This window comes from Phalacrocorax carbo, chromosome 2, assembly GCF_963921805.1.
Source record: "Phalacrocorax carbo chromosome 2, bPhaCar2.1, whole genome shotgun sequence".
NCBI lineage: Eukaryota > Metazoa > Chordata > Aves > Suliformes > Phalacrocoracidae > Phalacrocorax > Phalacrocorax carbo.
This window is the reverse complement of record NC_087514.1, coordinates 37,897,568-37,910,792: the sequence shown is the minus strand read 5'-3', so window position 1 is coordinate 37,910,792 and position 13,225 is coordinate 37,897,568. Positions and strand designations below refer to the sequence as shown.

At 37.2% G+C, this 13,225-nt stretch overlaps 1 protein-coding gene across 2 annotated transcripts in view; it reads left to right on the top strand.

Moving 5' to 3' along the window:
• PREX2 (phosphatidylinositol-3,4,5-trisphosphate dependent Rac exchange factor 2) overlaps positions 1 to 11,903 on the top strand; it is a 189,175-nt gene extending 177,272 nt beyond the window's left edge. For both annotated transcript variants that reach the window (XM_064442581.1, XM_064442582.1), the window contains exons 39-40: positions 2,466 to 2,533; positions 6,555 to 11,903. In XM_064442581.1, coding sequence (XP_064298651.1) covers positions 2,466 to 2,533; positions 6,555 to 6,600 — 114 coding nt within the window. In that variant the 3' untranslated portion in view covers positions 6,601 to 11,903. The remainder of the gene's footprint in view (positions 1 to 2,465; positions 2,534 to 6,554) is intronic.
• Positions 11,904 to 13,225: the final 1,322 nt, after the last annotated feature.

Sequence of the window (13,225 nt, the reverse complement as noted above, 5' to 3'; positions counted from 1 at the left end):
TTTACCTTCTTTCAGTTTAGAACCATTATCCCCTGTCCTATTGCTACAGGCCCTACTAAAAACTGTGTTCCCAATTTGATTATCATTTCCAAGATAAGCCATCACTTTTGTAGAAGAACATCAGTTCATCTGATCTTTCTTTTTTCGGTTGTGTTTTCTTACCTAATCATTCTCCCTGTTCTCTGAACTCTTTCCAAGTTTTTATTAAAGATGAGAACTATGAAGAATTACAAAAAGATCTTACAGGGCTTCATGATTGAGCAATAAAATGGCAGATGAAAATCAGTGTAGATAACTCTGAAGTAATGCACACGGGAAAAAACCAAACCCTAAGTTCGCATTCAAAATAATTGACTGTAAGCTTGCCATTACATGTCATGTTCAAGACCTTAGGATACGATAGTAAACATCAGCTCAATAGCTATCAGTAAAGCAAATCAGAAATTATAATGGCTTAGGCAAGGATAGATGACAAGGTAGAAATCATGCTGTCATTAGTTCATTTTGAACTATCTGATGTTCATATCCCTTCCATAAGGCTATAGCATAATGGAAAAGGTTCAGAGAAGGTCAGAAAAAATGATCAACACTTGGGAATGGTTTATAGACAGGACAGACAGACAAAATAATCTAGGATTGTTCAGCTTTGTGAATGAAGGAGGATGTGACAGAGAACTAAAGAACACGTGGCATGGATAGGGACTGACCATTGTCCTCACCAGTGCAGAACTAAAGGCATCAGATGAAACCGGCAGATTCAAACCAAATTAAAATAGTGGTTCCTGACACAACAAGCTAAGACTGTACCCAAGATGTGGATCTCCTTCCACAAGGAGGTTTGTGATGTGAAGTTATTCATGGGTTCAAGATGAGATGGGAAAGAGAAGAGTCACTGAAATCAATTAAATACATACTTGCTGCTAATCAGAGGAAGTGCTGAGTGACTAATAATTGAATTCTGGAGGGGTTCCTGGGGAAAGACATATGTTTGTCATGGTCTGTAGTCATGTCTCTTGCAACTGCTGCAGACAAGCTTACGGAGCTAGGTGTAAAGCTAGTAAAATCACTATTATATTCTCCCTTCAGTTTTGTAGCTACTCTAGTTATTTTTCTCTATCTTTACCATTATTTTTTTTCTGAAAGAAATGTAAGGACACAGTATTTTTTTATGGCACACGTTGATTTACAGAAACTCTGAGAACCTACCTGCATGCAACCAGCCAGCCTTTTTCATCTTTTGTTTGAGGCGGTAACAGGGAACTAACACCTTCTCAATTACCTGGGTATGAGATTTCAGTCAAATGCAAGGTCTAGTCTTGCTCTACGTATTGAATCAATTATTATACCTCATTTTTACATCATGTGCAGCTGCCATTGCAGCCCTGTTTGGAATGTTAATTATCTTTTGTGTTTCAGAACAATCTAAGATCTCACTGTAAGGATTCTCGGATTATATATTTTTGTTCTCTGTTATTTTGTCCTGAATTTAGGTAGTACAGAAGGAGAAATAAAGGGGTCAGTGCGTATATTAATAGACAGAACAAGTAGTTTCCATCTCCTTTAAAATGTTAGAAAACATTAAGAGACTGTAAATCTAACTGTTTCTTCATGATCACTCCTTTACATTAATAAAACTGCACTTCAAAAGCTAACCTCATTTAAAATCAAATTTGACTAAGTTCTTTCATATGTCTAAGCTAGTTTGTTTGCAGAAGAGTCTGCATTTTTCACTATCATGGTATATGAACATTGTGCATGTTTTATCTTCCTCCTTACTGCATGAGTCAGTGAGACAAAAGTACTTTCATTATTGCTTTTCAAAGGATCAACTGAGGTAGAGAGAGACCACCTTTTCCAGTTGACCCTGCTTATAGGCAAGGGTGTCGGACTAAACAATCTTGGGAGGTCCCTTCCAACCTGATCTTTTTTGTGATTCTGTGATTATAAAGGAAGATTAGGACTGCATTTTCTAATCCTAATTTAATGCCTCGATTTAGGCCATTTTTCTGGGTTTAACTATAAAGCTATTAATAGGAAATAATCTGTAATATTTGTTTGTTCAGAAGTTCAGAGGAAATAAGTGACATTTCAGAAAAGAGCTTTGATATCCATGCCTTCTGCAAAGAATGGTGGCAAAAAATCAAATAAATTGACACAAGATGTGTTTGGATTGTTTTAAACCTTAAATGTTATTTTTTATGAAGTCTTTTATGTTAACAAGATATATGTAGGCATTTATTTAATGACGAGTGGAAAGATTTTGTCTCTTTTCTGCATATTTCTCTAAGTTAAGGATTAATGTACTGCTTTAACTTGTTCCCCACCTTAGAAATGTAGAGTTGTTTGGGACCTAGAACATATGTATTAAATAATTATAATGAATGTTTATGTTCATCAAGAAAGCATAGAAAACTTTCTAACTTATGTTGAAATAAATGAAGCAAAATTGTTGTTTTCTTTCACAGGGTGCAAGAGTACAAAACACAGCCAAGAATTTAGGAGTGAGGGATCGAACACCACAGTCCGTCCCAAGGTAACTGTTTTTGTCCTAGTCCATCATTCTGTCTAGTTAGTGCCAAATTCTGTCCTAGCTGCTCAAAAGCTAACAATAAACATTGCCTGCATTGTGCACTAACTGGTAAGATTTGGCTTTTAATCATTTACCTTCTTAGCCATACAATTTTAATTAAAGTAATTAGTTGCAGAGGTTTGGGCTATGTTGCACTTCAAAACGTGCCCATATTTGAAAAATGAAACCTAGTTCCCATTAATTATGAAAACACTGGAGTACGTTCTTCATCACTTGTGATGTTTAGTGGTTTTGGGGAAATATTCATAACTAAATCCATAACCCCATTTTAATGAAATACTATACTGCAATATCTCAGCAAAGTCATGTTCTAGTTGCTTTTAGAGATGATGTAGTCTTTTTTTGTCTTTTTCTGAAACATCCATTAGAATGAAAAATGCGACTGTTCTATATTTATCCAGCTTTTTAATGCTGTGATGGATTGCAGGTACCTGAAATGTTTCTTAACAAGCACAATACTTATAAATGAAAATAACCACACAGTAGTGTTCTTAATTTTATTTTAAAGTGGTTTTATTAATCCAGCTCTAAATTAAACTTTTTTTAACCAATTTAAAACATAATGCTTTTTGTGGACTAATGATCACACATTGAATGAGCTGAACGGATATGTGGAATACATAACAGACCCACTGTGGTGTTTCAATTTCAGTGAAGAAACAATGAATTAGTAATACCTAATCAAGGTAACCATGTGAATGAACACATACAGCATCCATAACCACACAGAAAGAAATACTCAGGAACTTTTTCTTATGCAATTTGCTCCCCTTTTCTCATGTGTCCCAGTTTCTCCCAGCAGGGATTAGGGCTACTGCTCATAATTTGTTTGTGACAAGTCACAGCACATTGTTCCTTGCCCATGCTGGATCTGATTCTAGAAAAGGAGCGTACCTTAAGTGTACATGGTATAAGCAGATCTGAGAAGCAGCTGCTGTTCCGTTGCTGAGTAGCAGCATTTGTTGGAGTATATATGCATCTTGCTTGCCCCATAAAGGAGATGAAATAAGATCCAGGAAAAGTACTGATTCTAGGGTAAACCCATCAGGCATAAGGTCATTGCCCTTACCAGCAGATGAGGGCATCCCTTCTCACATCAGTTACTAGTTTAGAGGCAATCCAAGATGAAAACTGCCTGAGGGCCTTGCATTGGAGTAACCTAAGTCAGTAAAATAACATTTAATGCAATAAGAGCTGTGTAAAGCCTTTTTATATTTTGGACAGTATGTTTTTGGCCTTACATGGACTCTTCCTTCATGACGTAACTCTGGAGACAGCCAGAGAGTTGTAAACAAAACTTTTCCCACCTCTAAATGACAGAATATGTATCTAGATTCAAAGCTTTTGTGATAAAGAAAAAAAAATCTATGTTCTTAAAAAGAAAAACAGCCATCAATTTGCATCAGTTGAGAAAAGAGCACCTCTTTCTATTTGATGATCCCACAGCATAGCAATGAAAAGCTGAAGGAAAATTGAGATGGCTCCTAGAACATGGAATGGACAGATGTATCCAAGCACACTTGCCAGCCAGCAGCAACAGCAATGTCACAGGAATACCTCATTGCCTTCAGTGTTTGGGGCATTTGGTGTACCATTAGAGAGATAAGTCACATAAGTCAGAATATTCATCAGCAGGAGTGATACTTTTGATGTCTATGTAAACGATACCGAGGGTTCTCAATTCTTTGCCTTGACAAGAATTTTACCACCACATTTGGCTCCATTTAACGTTACTTGACAGTATTCTCAGTAGTTGCCACTGTTTTCTGTCTTTTCTCAGCTAATCTGTTTGTACCATCTCAAATGGTTGTTCCGTACCTATTGACCCAGAACAGGCTGTTTCTGCTCTATACCATCTTCAGCAATTCTAGCTCCTCAGGGATTTATGCAGCCTTTTTGTTAGTTTGCTTCAGAATTCCCCTATATCACTTGCTCTGAAGACAAGTAATCTTAATCATTACCATTTTAACCTGAAGAATACACAGACCTTGGTACTTGGGGGCTTATGCACATTTATGCACATTGTTCCATAGAAATTACATTTTACTAAAATGTCCATCAAGAACTACCCCACTGCAATTACTCAGATGAGAATCTGACAGCTTTTTTATCCGTCTTTTGCTAGCTTTGAATATTACTGCTTTATTACACCAGCAGAATCAAATAACTCAAACCTTGTTTATTTTTCTCTGCGTACTTGTCTGTATAAAGATCAGGCCATCTTATTCTCTCATTGGTATACAAATATGAGGTATATGTGTATTGACGTATATACAGCTCCTAACAAATACATTGGTGTCTGCACAATGTGACCTTAAATTATCATGTTTCTGAATCTGCCACATGACGAAGTGGAAGAGCCCAGTGATCTTCAGAACATATTATGGGGCTGGTTTGAAAGCAGGTTTGCAGCTGCCGTGTGGCTGACAGAACTGATGCTCCTTGTCCTCACCATCCAGAAACAATACTGCTCGATAATCACTTCCAGTGAGATTCAGAGAAAAGTTAGTTAACCCACGCCCATTGTGTGTTGTTGTCGGTGTCCCATGGGTTTTAACTCCCAAGGGAACTGAAATAAGAGAACAGCTGCTATCCTGCCCTGCTCTAGCATAGCCATAGGATGCTTTTTCTGACTGGATGTGCCTGGATGTTGAAGAGGCTTTCAGTACTCGTGGGACCAGCCATACATACTGTGCCTCACATAATTTCAGTAGCAGAGTGTCATGCCAACTCTTTAATTGTTTGGGCAGCCCAGCCACATGTACAGATTTTTGTTTTCTGGGTTGATTTGTAGTATGATTTTGAAATTTATGATTAGTTAAAATGGAGTAATATACATTAATGTGATGTATAGCAGGCAAATTTGCAAAATATACTTGGAAAACTTATATACCCTAAGCATCTTAAATATCCCTTGTCCCCAAGTCAGTGGATGATTCACCACCCTTCCTTTAGCCAGACCTACCATACCTGCTATTTCTGTCGCTTTGGTATTTCAGTATCAGACATTCTTCATGTTAAGTATTAATGCACATGCTGTGTCATTGTCTCTTCATTTTTGTCTTCTGATGCTTTTTCTCCTTGCCATGCCATAGTTGGTCTCTTCTCTTTGCTGTCTCTTCAATGATGCACTTTCCTTGAGGAAAATATGTAATATCCAAATGAGATCATGTCTATTGCTGGTTCTAATTGCTGTGGTTGCAGGGAGATACTGTATGCTGGACATACTTCCAGAACACAGAGCCTGAGGTCAGAATAATTGCCATTTATTTTCAGTAGTCCTAATATTAGGGTAAAGATTCAAATACTTGCTAATAACCAAGTCCATGCAAAAGGGTTTAACAGAAGTTCAAAAGCATTTTTAAATGAAGGAGTGGCTATTTCAGTCTGTACTGAGGTAGTCATTTGAACAGAATCTTACTCATAGTGACTTCTTACATGTAGAAATGGCTACACGTAGAGAATTTAAAATCTTCATGCTGGTGTGTCACACGTCTGACATCTGTTTTACGTTCTCCCAACAGCACTGGTTTTATAGGGAGCTGTGTTAGAGTGAGGTCTGACTGTGCCAAAACAAAACAAAAATGGAAACAATTGCATTCCAATTCCAAATTGCTTTTCCAATTTAAAAATTCAGAGCAACAACTGGTAATTGGGTTAGTGGAGACTTAGGTTTCTCCAGAACAGGGTCTTCAGTGCAGAAGTATGAAAACTTGACTAAACTGGAATGTCTTTATAAAGTTGCTGATAGATGTGTGTTTTAATGATACGACTTCCAATGTAAACATTCATGCTCATAAATAAGACTTTACTGGTTTTATATCAATGTCATTAAACTGAATTCAATACCTCTTGTTTTGCAGTGTAGGAAGACTAAGATTTAGTTTGTGTTCTTTCAATTTACCCATTTTAATAATGACCAAGCTCTCACAATAACAATTGCTTTCCTTTTTGTCATTGTCAGATTATACAAGCTATGCCAGCCACCACCACCTGTTGGAGAAGAATGAGGAGAACTGCTCCAGAAAATAATCCAATAATGGCCTTTAGGATACTGGGACTATATGACAAAACCTGACTGCACTATAGCAGTATGTGCCTGGGGCTTTGATAAATATAAAAAACCTTTTACTCAGGATAAAGAAAAAAATACCCTAAATATTCTCTATTGGCAATGAAAAATGACTTCCAAAAAGCATTTCTGGAATCTGTGCACTCCGGCCTTAACACTAGTAGAACAGGAATCTTCCTCGGGAATTTTACACTGGAATCAGGTTCATTTGATGTGTCTTGTTCAGCCACATGATAAGCATAGCCAGCAGCTTGAAAAAGAACGGTTTGTTCAGAGAGAATGACTTCACTTGTACACTATGCAGAACGCGTTCTTGTGGAAGGAGCAAAAGCCTAGATAAACTAGGCTTGATAATGAGCATGCACTTCATATGGAGCCCTTTGCACTGATAATCCCTTTTTTCCTGTCGCCATCATAATTTCTCAGAATGATGACATTACTCTTCAAGGTTATAATGTAAGTGAGGTTTAAAGATGGAAAAACTCATCTCAGAATTGTGTTTAATGGCTGCAGGCAGACTGCTGCTATGAACATGTGCTTGTAATCAGTAAATTCAGCCAAGTCTTAAGCAGTCTGTTGTCATACTCCTTTAGAAGGAATACCTATGTGGCATATGAGGTGAGGTTTTGCCCTTTTTTAATTGCCATTATAATGAAGGAGAAGTAGGGTAAGTCTGATCTTCATCCACAGTTAGACTGAATTTCAGACTGTCTAATGGATGTTTTACATTACTGTGCCTTTGCATTATTTTCCAGAGTTGTATATATTCTGGTAGAGTACGATACTAGCAAATCTACATAAGGCGAGGATGAGGCATTGTTGTTATGTTTAACTGGAAATGTCTGTGGTTTAAGTTGAAGCATAGTTTGGGGGTTTGATGTTTTATGCTACCGTTTCATGTATTTTGTCAGAATTATTTTGTATAGCGTTTCAGTTCTTTGCAGTGGTGATTGTTATAGATTTATTTTGAAATTGTACTGAGCATTTAGAGGGCCCGGGGAAAATGTATCTGCATTTGGCTGTTCTTTTGGCCAAGAATTTTCAGAGAAAATGCCTCCAAATGAATTTTCATTATGTGAACACATTAAAACAAAAAGTATATCCTGAAATAGTTCTACTTGTAGCAGTAGCTATGGAGTCTATTAGATCAGGACATACACTGTCTGAATAAAAGTTGGTTTTTTGTACAACAGCGGCCTATCATTATGCTGTAGCAATCAAACCTCACAACATAATTGTTGCATATTATCTAGTTATTTATGAAATCTTAAACAGATATGTTAATCCACAATGAAATCAGTGAGAATTCAAAATGAGCTCTACTCTTGCAGAGAGTGGTTTTTATATAGGATATCTAGGGGACTTTTTACTTTTCTCCAAAGGAGGAATTAGAGCTCCTACCTTTTTCAGTATTCTTAATGTTTTTACACAGACTTTAACTTTGCTAAGAAAAAAAAATATTTTTATATATCCACAGATATATATGTCTGCGCTTATTTGTGAGTTTCAATATGTATATATTTATGTAGTCATATCAATTACTGGTCCAACCTTAAATATAGAATGTTTGCCTTAAACTGTGACAAAAACATGCAATAATGAACATTTCAGTAACAATTTCTCCTTTGTGCTCTGAAGTTTACACTCTTCAGTAGTTACTGGAAGCTGTGGGACTATAATCTTTTTTATTTTAAAAAACCCAACAAAACCAGAAAACAAAGTTTTACTCTTTAGAAACTTACCCTTTTTGTCTAGGATGACCTAATGCTTGTACATAAGAAAGAGTCACGATTTCTATAGTTGCTATTCTAGTCAGGATCTCATACATTTGGATGTGTTTTATTCAGAGAGGCAGTACTGGCTAGGGTAATTCCCGCTCCAGGCGAAAGCGCCAAAAATGTTTCAGTTTCTGCTAGTTCAGACATCAGGAGTACGGAGAAGCCGTAACCACCTCATGCCAAGGATCGTGCTGGTGTCAGCCCTGGCTGCAAGCTCATGTCTTCCTGTGAGATTTGCCCACATGGGGTTTGGGTTTATACTGTGAGGCAAGTCAGCTGTCAGCTGCGTGGAGCTCCTAATCCTGTGTAATGTAAAATAACCTAGAGGACAAAGTGTGTTGCGTGTACACACGTTGTTGCAACTAGTCACCACTTTTTTTAATTGCATTGAAAATGGTAAGAGCGCAAATACGCCAAAATAGTCGCCTGTACAATCTGGTAATTGTCTAATTCATTTTCTTGTTGAAAGTATAGGGTGATAGTTGTAAGCCAGTCACTGGACCAGATTCTTTAGTTGCTGTTTCATGAGTGTGCAGCAGAAAATTTGATGTCTTGGTTTTGTATCTAATTTTTCGTTCTTCATCCACACACACACCCCCACCCCGGTAGTTTCAAAAACTTATTCAGCACTAGGAGCTTCATGGGTGACCCGTGCTGCAAAATAAAGTATCTGTTTAGCCTGATATCAAAGGGGCTGAGCAACTTAAGCCCTGTTTCTCTGGGATTGCTAGGATTTGTAGGATTTCCAGAGGCAATTGGGCGTGAATGTCCCACTGACTGTCTATGGAAGTGGGTGCCTAATTTGTCAAAATTTCTTTCAGAAGCCAGTGTTCACTTGAAACATTGTGCAGCTTTTCAAACTGCCTTTTTTTGTCCCTCTGTCTTCAGAGCACACGGCACATTCTAACACATCTGGCTTCTCATAACATTAGATGGACCTTTAGGAAGCCCATTATAAAATTATAAACTGACACATGTTCATTATTGAAGCTCTTTGTCTTGTTTGGTATATGTAGATGGTGCATTTGTTTCTTATGCAAGGTGCACTTGCGGAGTAAAAAATTAAAAAAAAACCCAACACATTTTCATCTCAGTATTTATCCTCCCATAAGTTTTTAGACTTACAGATGACAATAAGAGATGACCACGAGTGATGATTTACAAGAACCGTGACACCCGTAGCTTGTTAAATCTTTGCTTCTACAACAACAGATTATGCAGTCTATTTTTATGACAATGTGTTGTACTGGTTTAAGGAAAGCATTCTGTATGTAGTTTTTACTTTTTCATCCACGACAAGTGTAATTCTTCTGGGAATAAATTCAAGGATCTAGAGACATTACCAAATACCGACTACCATGATGCAGTGGTAGCTTATGGGGGAGGTATAGGAGATTTAACAGCCGGGAAGGGAGGGTTAAGGGCCAAGGAACAGCTAAGTTGCCATAGGGTTCATGCTTGGAGAAAATTTAGATTTTAATTTTAGGGTAGAGCTAATGATGTTTGGCCTATCTTTGTAACCATCGTCTATGAACAATAGGATGCTAAACAATCTTTAATCTATGAAATGAGCATTGATTCAGTCTAGTTCCCCAGATGAAGTAATTCTTAGATTGTAAATGTAAATGAATATAAAAATGTATATATTCCAGTTTCTTGATGTCAAACATTTTTGTGTTTAGGGATCCATTTTAAAGTAAATAGTCCTGCTATCAGCTGAACCAACCAACCCATTTTATGTCCACTGAGAGCGCTGCAGTCTTTAGTGGCTTTTTAGATAGTTTTCACTGGGTTTTAGCAAATGCGTCATGGTTTTGGATTGTTTTTTATTCGTTTGTGTTAATGCAGTCAATAGTGGTCAGAACTGCTCTTCTACTGTTTTAGAGCCAAAACGATTAAACTTAAGCTGATGAGGATTTATAGTAATCATACTTCATTTCATTTGTTAGAATCTCCTAATGGGAAAAAATGAACCAGTTTTATTGATCTGTTTTTACCCAGAGAAATTCACAAGCGAGCAACAGTGATTTTTTTTTTTGTTTTATTAAGTCATTGTCAGATGTAGTGTGTGTGTATATATATTTAAGACAATTGCCTGAATGTGAGTATGCACATCATGGTTAAGCATGATGCTCAAAAAAAGAGAAAGTATCTTTCATTTATTTTCATTTAAATTGTGAAGTCGGTAACTGTAGTATATATACATATTGTACCGTACTCTTTCCAGCTACTTCATGGATATGTCTGCCAGCATTTTACGCATATTTTGCACCATTTTTGTTTAACATTATGAACAGAGGAGAGTTTCTCTAGCTAATGCATTGCCTTATGTATTTTATCTCTGTACTTGTTGATAAATGCAGGTAGTGCTTTTCTAATTGTACTCCAGCAGTACACTGGCATTGGTAAATTAGATGCACAGTGCATACCTGTCTCAGGATACCTGGATTTTTCATCATTAGGTTTTGAAGTATAAAAAGATACTGAACTCATATTTTTGTATGCTGATAATTATGTAGGGTTTTTTTATATACTGTATATATTCATCAAGTTTTCCTAAAGAAAATGTATTATTAAGAATGTTTCCCTTTTCGTGCTAGAAGATGTGGGTTTATGTTTTCTTGTTATGTATGTATAAATGAATACACAGCATGCACAGTCATGCAGAAGTGAACACCGGTGAGAAATTTCAGATTGTCCAGAGGCCAATCAAGTAGTCATTTCTTATGTTCTTCTCCAGAAAGAGCATTTCCATGCTAGAAATCCACTATGGCTACAGTGGAACTACTTCAGAAATAACTTCTGCTTCAGTTGGAAAGTCCAATAGAGTGTTCAAAGTAGCTGGGGCATTTCTGCAAGTACTTAGATTTGGACTTTCATGGGAATATCCACAACATCGTTTGTGGGGGTGTGTGTCTTATCTGTGCCGTGTGCCAGACTCAAAAGAGTAAGCAGCCTTATTAGATTTTTAACACCCTGTATATAGTGTACGTATTTGGTTATACTTGTGTTACACTTTAAAAATGAACTTAATTTCTGCATTGAGTATTGCACACGTTTTTCAAATGAAGAATATATTGTTTGTAACGTCTCATTAAGCACAAGCGAGCATTACTGCTTTGAAATATTATGTATAAGTACAGCCATACAAAGAATCTCTCAGTAAGCTTTTGTTTGAAAACAGTCAAACTAGCAGCTCTGTGGGTAGTTGAGTTTGTTAGAAATAACCTTTGGAATTTATTATCAAATATCCTTGAAACATGGATTTAAATTGCTATTTCATTTTTTGTAAAGTGCCTGTGTAGCAAACATACTTTGAATCAGTTGCTGTATTGATTATGGGTTAAACTAATACTGTGTACTTTTAGATCTATGGTTTATTTTTTTAGTCTACATATTAAAGACTGGAATGGTAACAATGTATTACAAAACGTCAGACTTCAATAAAACCATTCATAATATGGCCACTGCAAATCTCGTTATTTGCAAGCAGGAAATGAGTTGAGGTGAAGGGGGTGGGTTGAGGGTGTTTGTTTCAGCATGGCTGCCCTAGGAACTCTGCTGCAGGAGAACAGAAATTAAACTTATAGAAATAAATGTTTATAATAAGAACCTCTTCTGAGAACCCAGGCCCAATCTAGGTTCATTGCTGACAGTTAAAGTATATCTTTATAACCAGCGGAAAACTGAAGCACACGTGAGCAGCAGTCCCTGGCTTTGGGCAGCTGTGTTCTGTGAAGGCTGGAAGAGACACAGGCATGCAAATCCCCTTTTGGCCCCATGGTGCCATGACTGCCCCACGAAGGTCCAAAACATCCACCATTTCTGGCATTCCCTTGTCTGAAGACTAAAGCATGAAGTGGTCATCCTGGGCACAAGGATAATCTGACGAGCATAACGTAGAATATTGCACCCCCTGTGCTAAAAAACCACCGATAAACAACTGATCCTTTAGAGGGATTGAGCACTAGCTCCTAGCTACTGCTGGGATGCCAGGGGTTTGAGTTTTTCATAGGACTGAAAGCTGATGAAATATTAGACCTTGTTGAGCAGTTGTCTCTATATGAAGGAAGTTCTGATTTCTACATTATGGTTGTGATCAAGACCAAGAGGAACAGTGGAGGTAAGACCAAAAGCAGCTACAGTGGTTTTGTAAAATCCCTTTTCCATCTTCTGCTGGCAGGGAGGAGGGTGAGGATGAAAGTATTTCTGGATAACTAGACTTCAAAAGATAGATAACTTTTTTTGTTTTCTTCCTGTCCTATGTATTCCTCTCCCCACAATTTCGTGAAGGAAGGCAGCGTGGAATTTCAGAGAATTATTGAGAAGCAGAAGTGGCCTGCTTTTCTACCATCATAAGTAAGGTTCCTTTTTTCAGTGCTTCTAACTTCTGTGGTCTTGACTTGCCACCATGAATACATCAGAAATAAAGTCCAAAGAATTATTTTCTTGATCAGTGTACACAATGGAATAAATAGCGCTCTGAAACAACTTCTGAGAAAGATACCAGTTACACCATGGTAGCGCTTGGGTGTCCAGTAATTTCTCATCTTTCATGAGAAAGCATCGCTATCACCGTGATTTGAAAGTCTAAATATCTGCAAAGGGACTTGCTACACTTACTTACATGTCAGAGGTCATATGAGGCACAGCATGAGTCCATGATTCAAAAAGATAATGTATCTCTGCCTCACATCAAAGTATGTGTCAGCTAATCTTTGAAAGCTAAGACACTTCCTTTTAAATGTGACTCATAAACATACTTTTACTGTGGATTTGATGGCT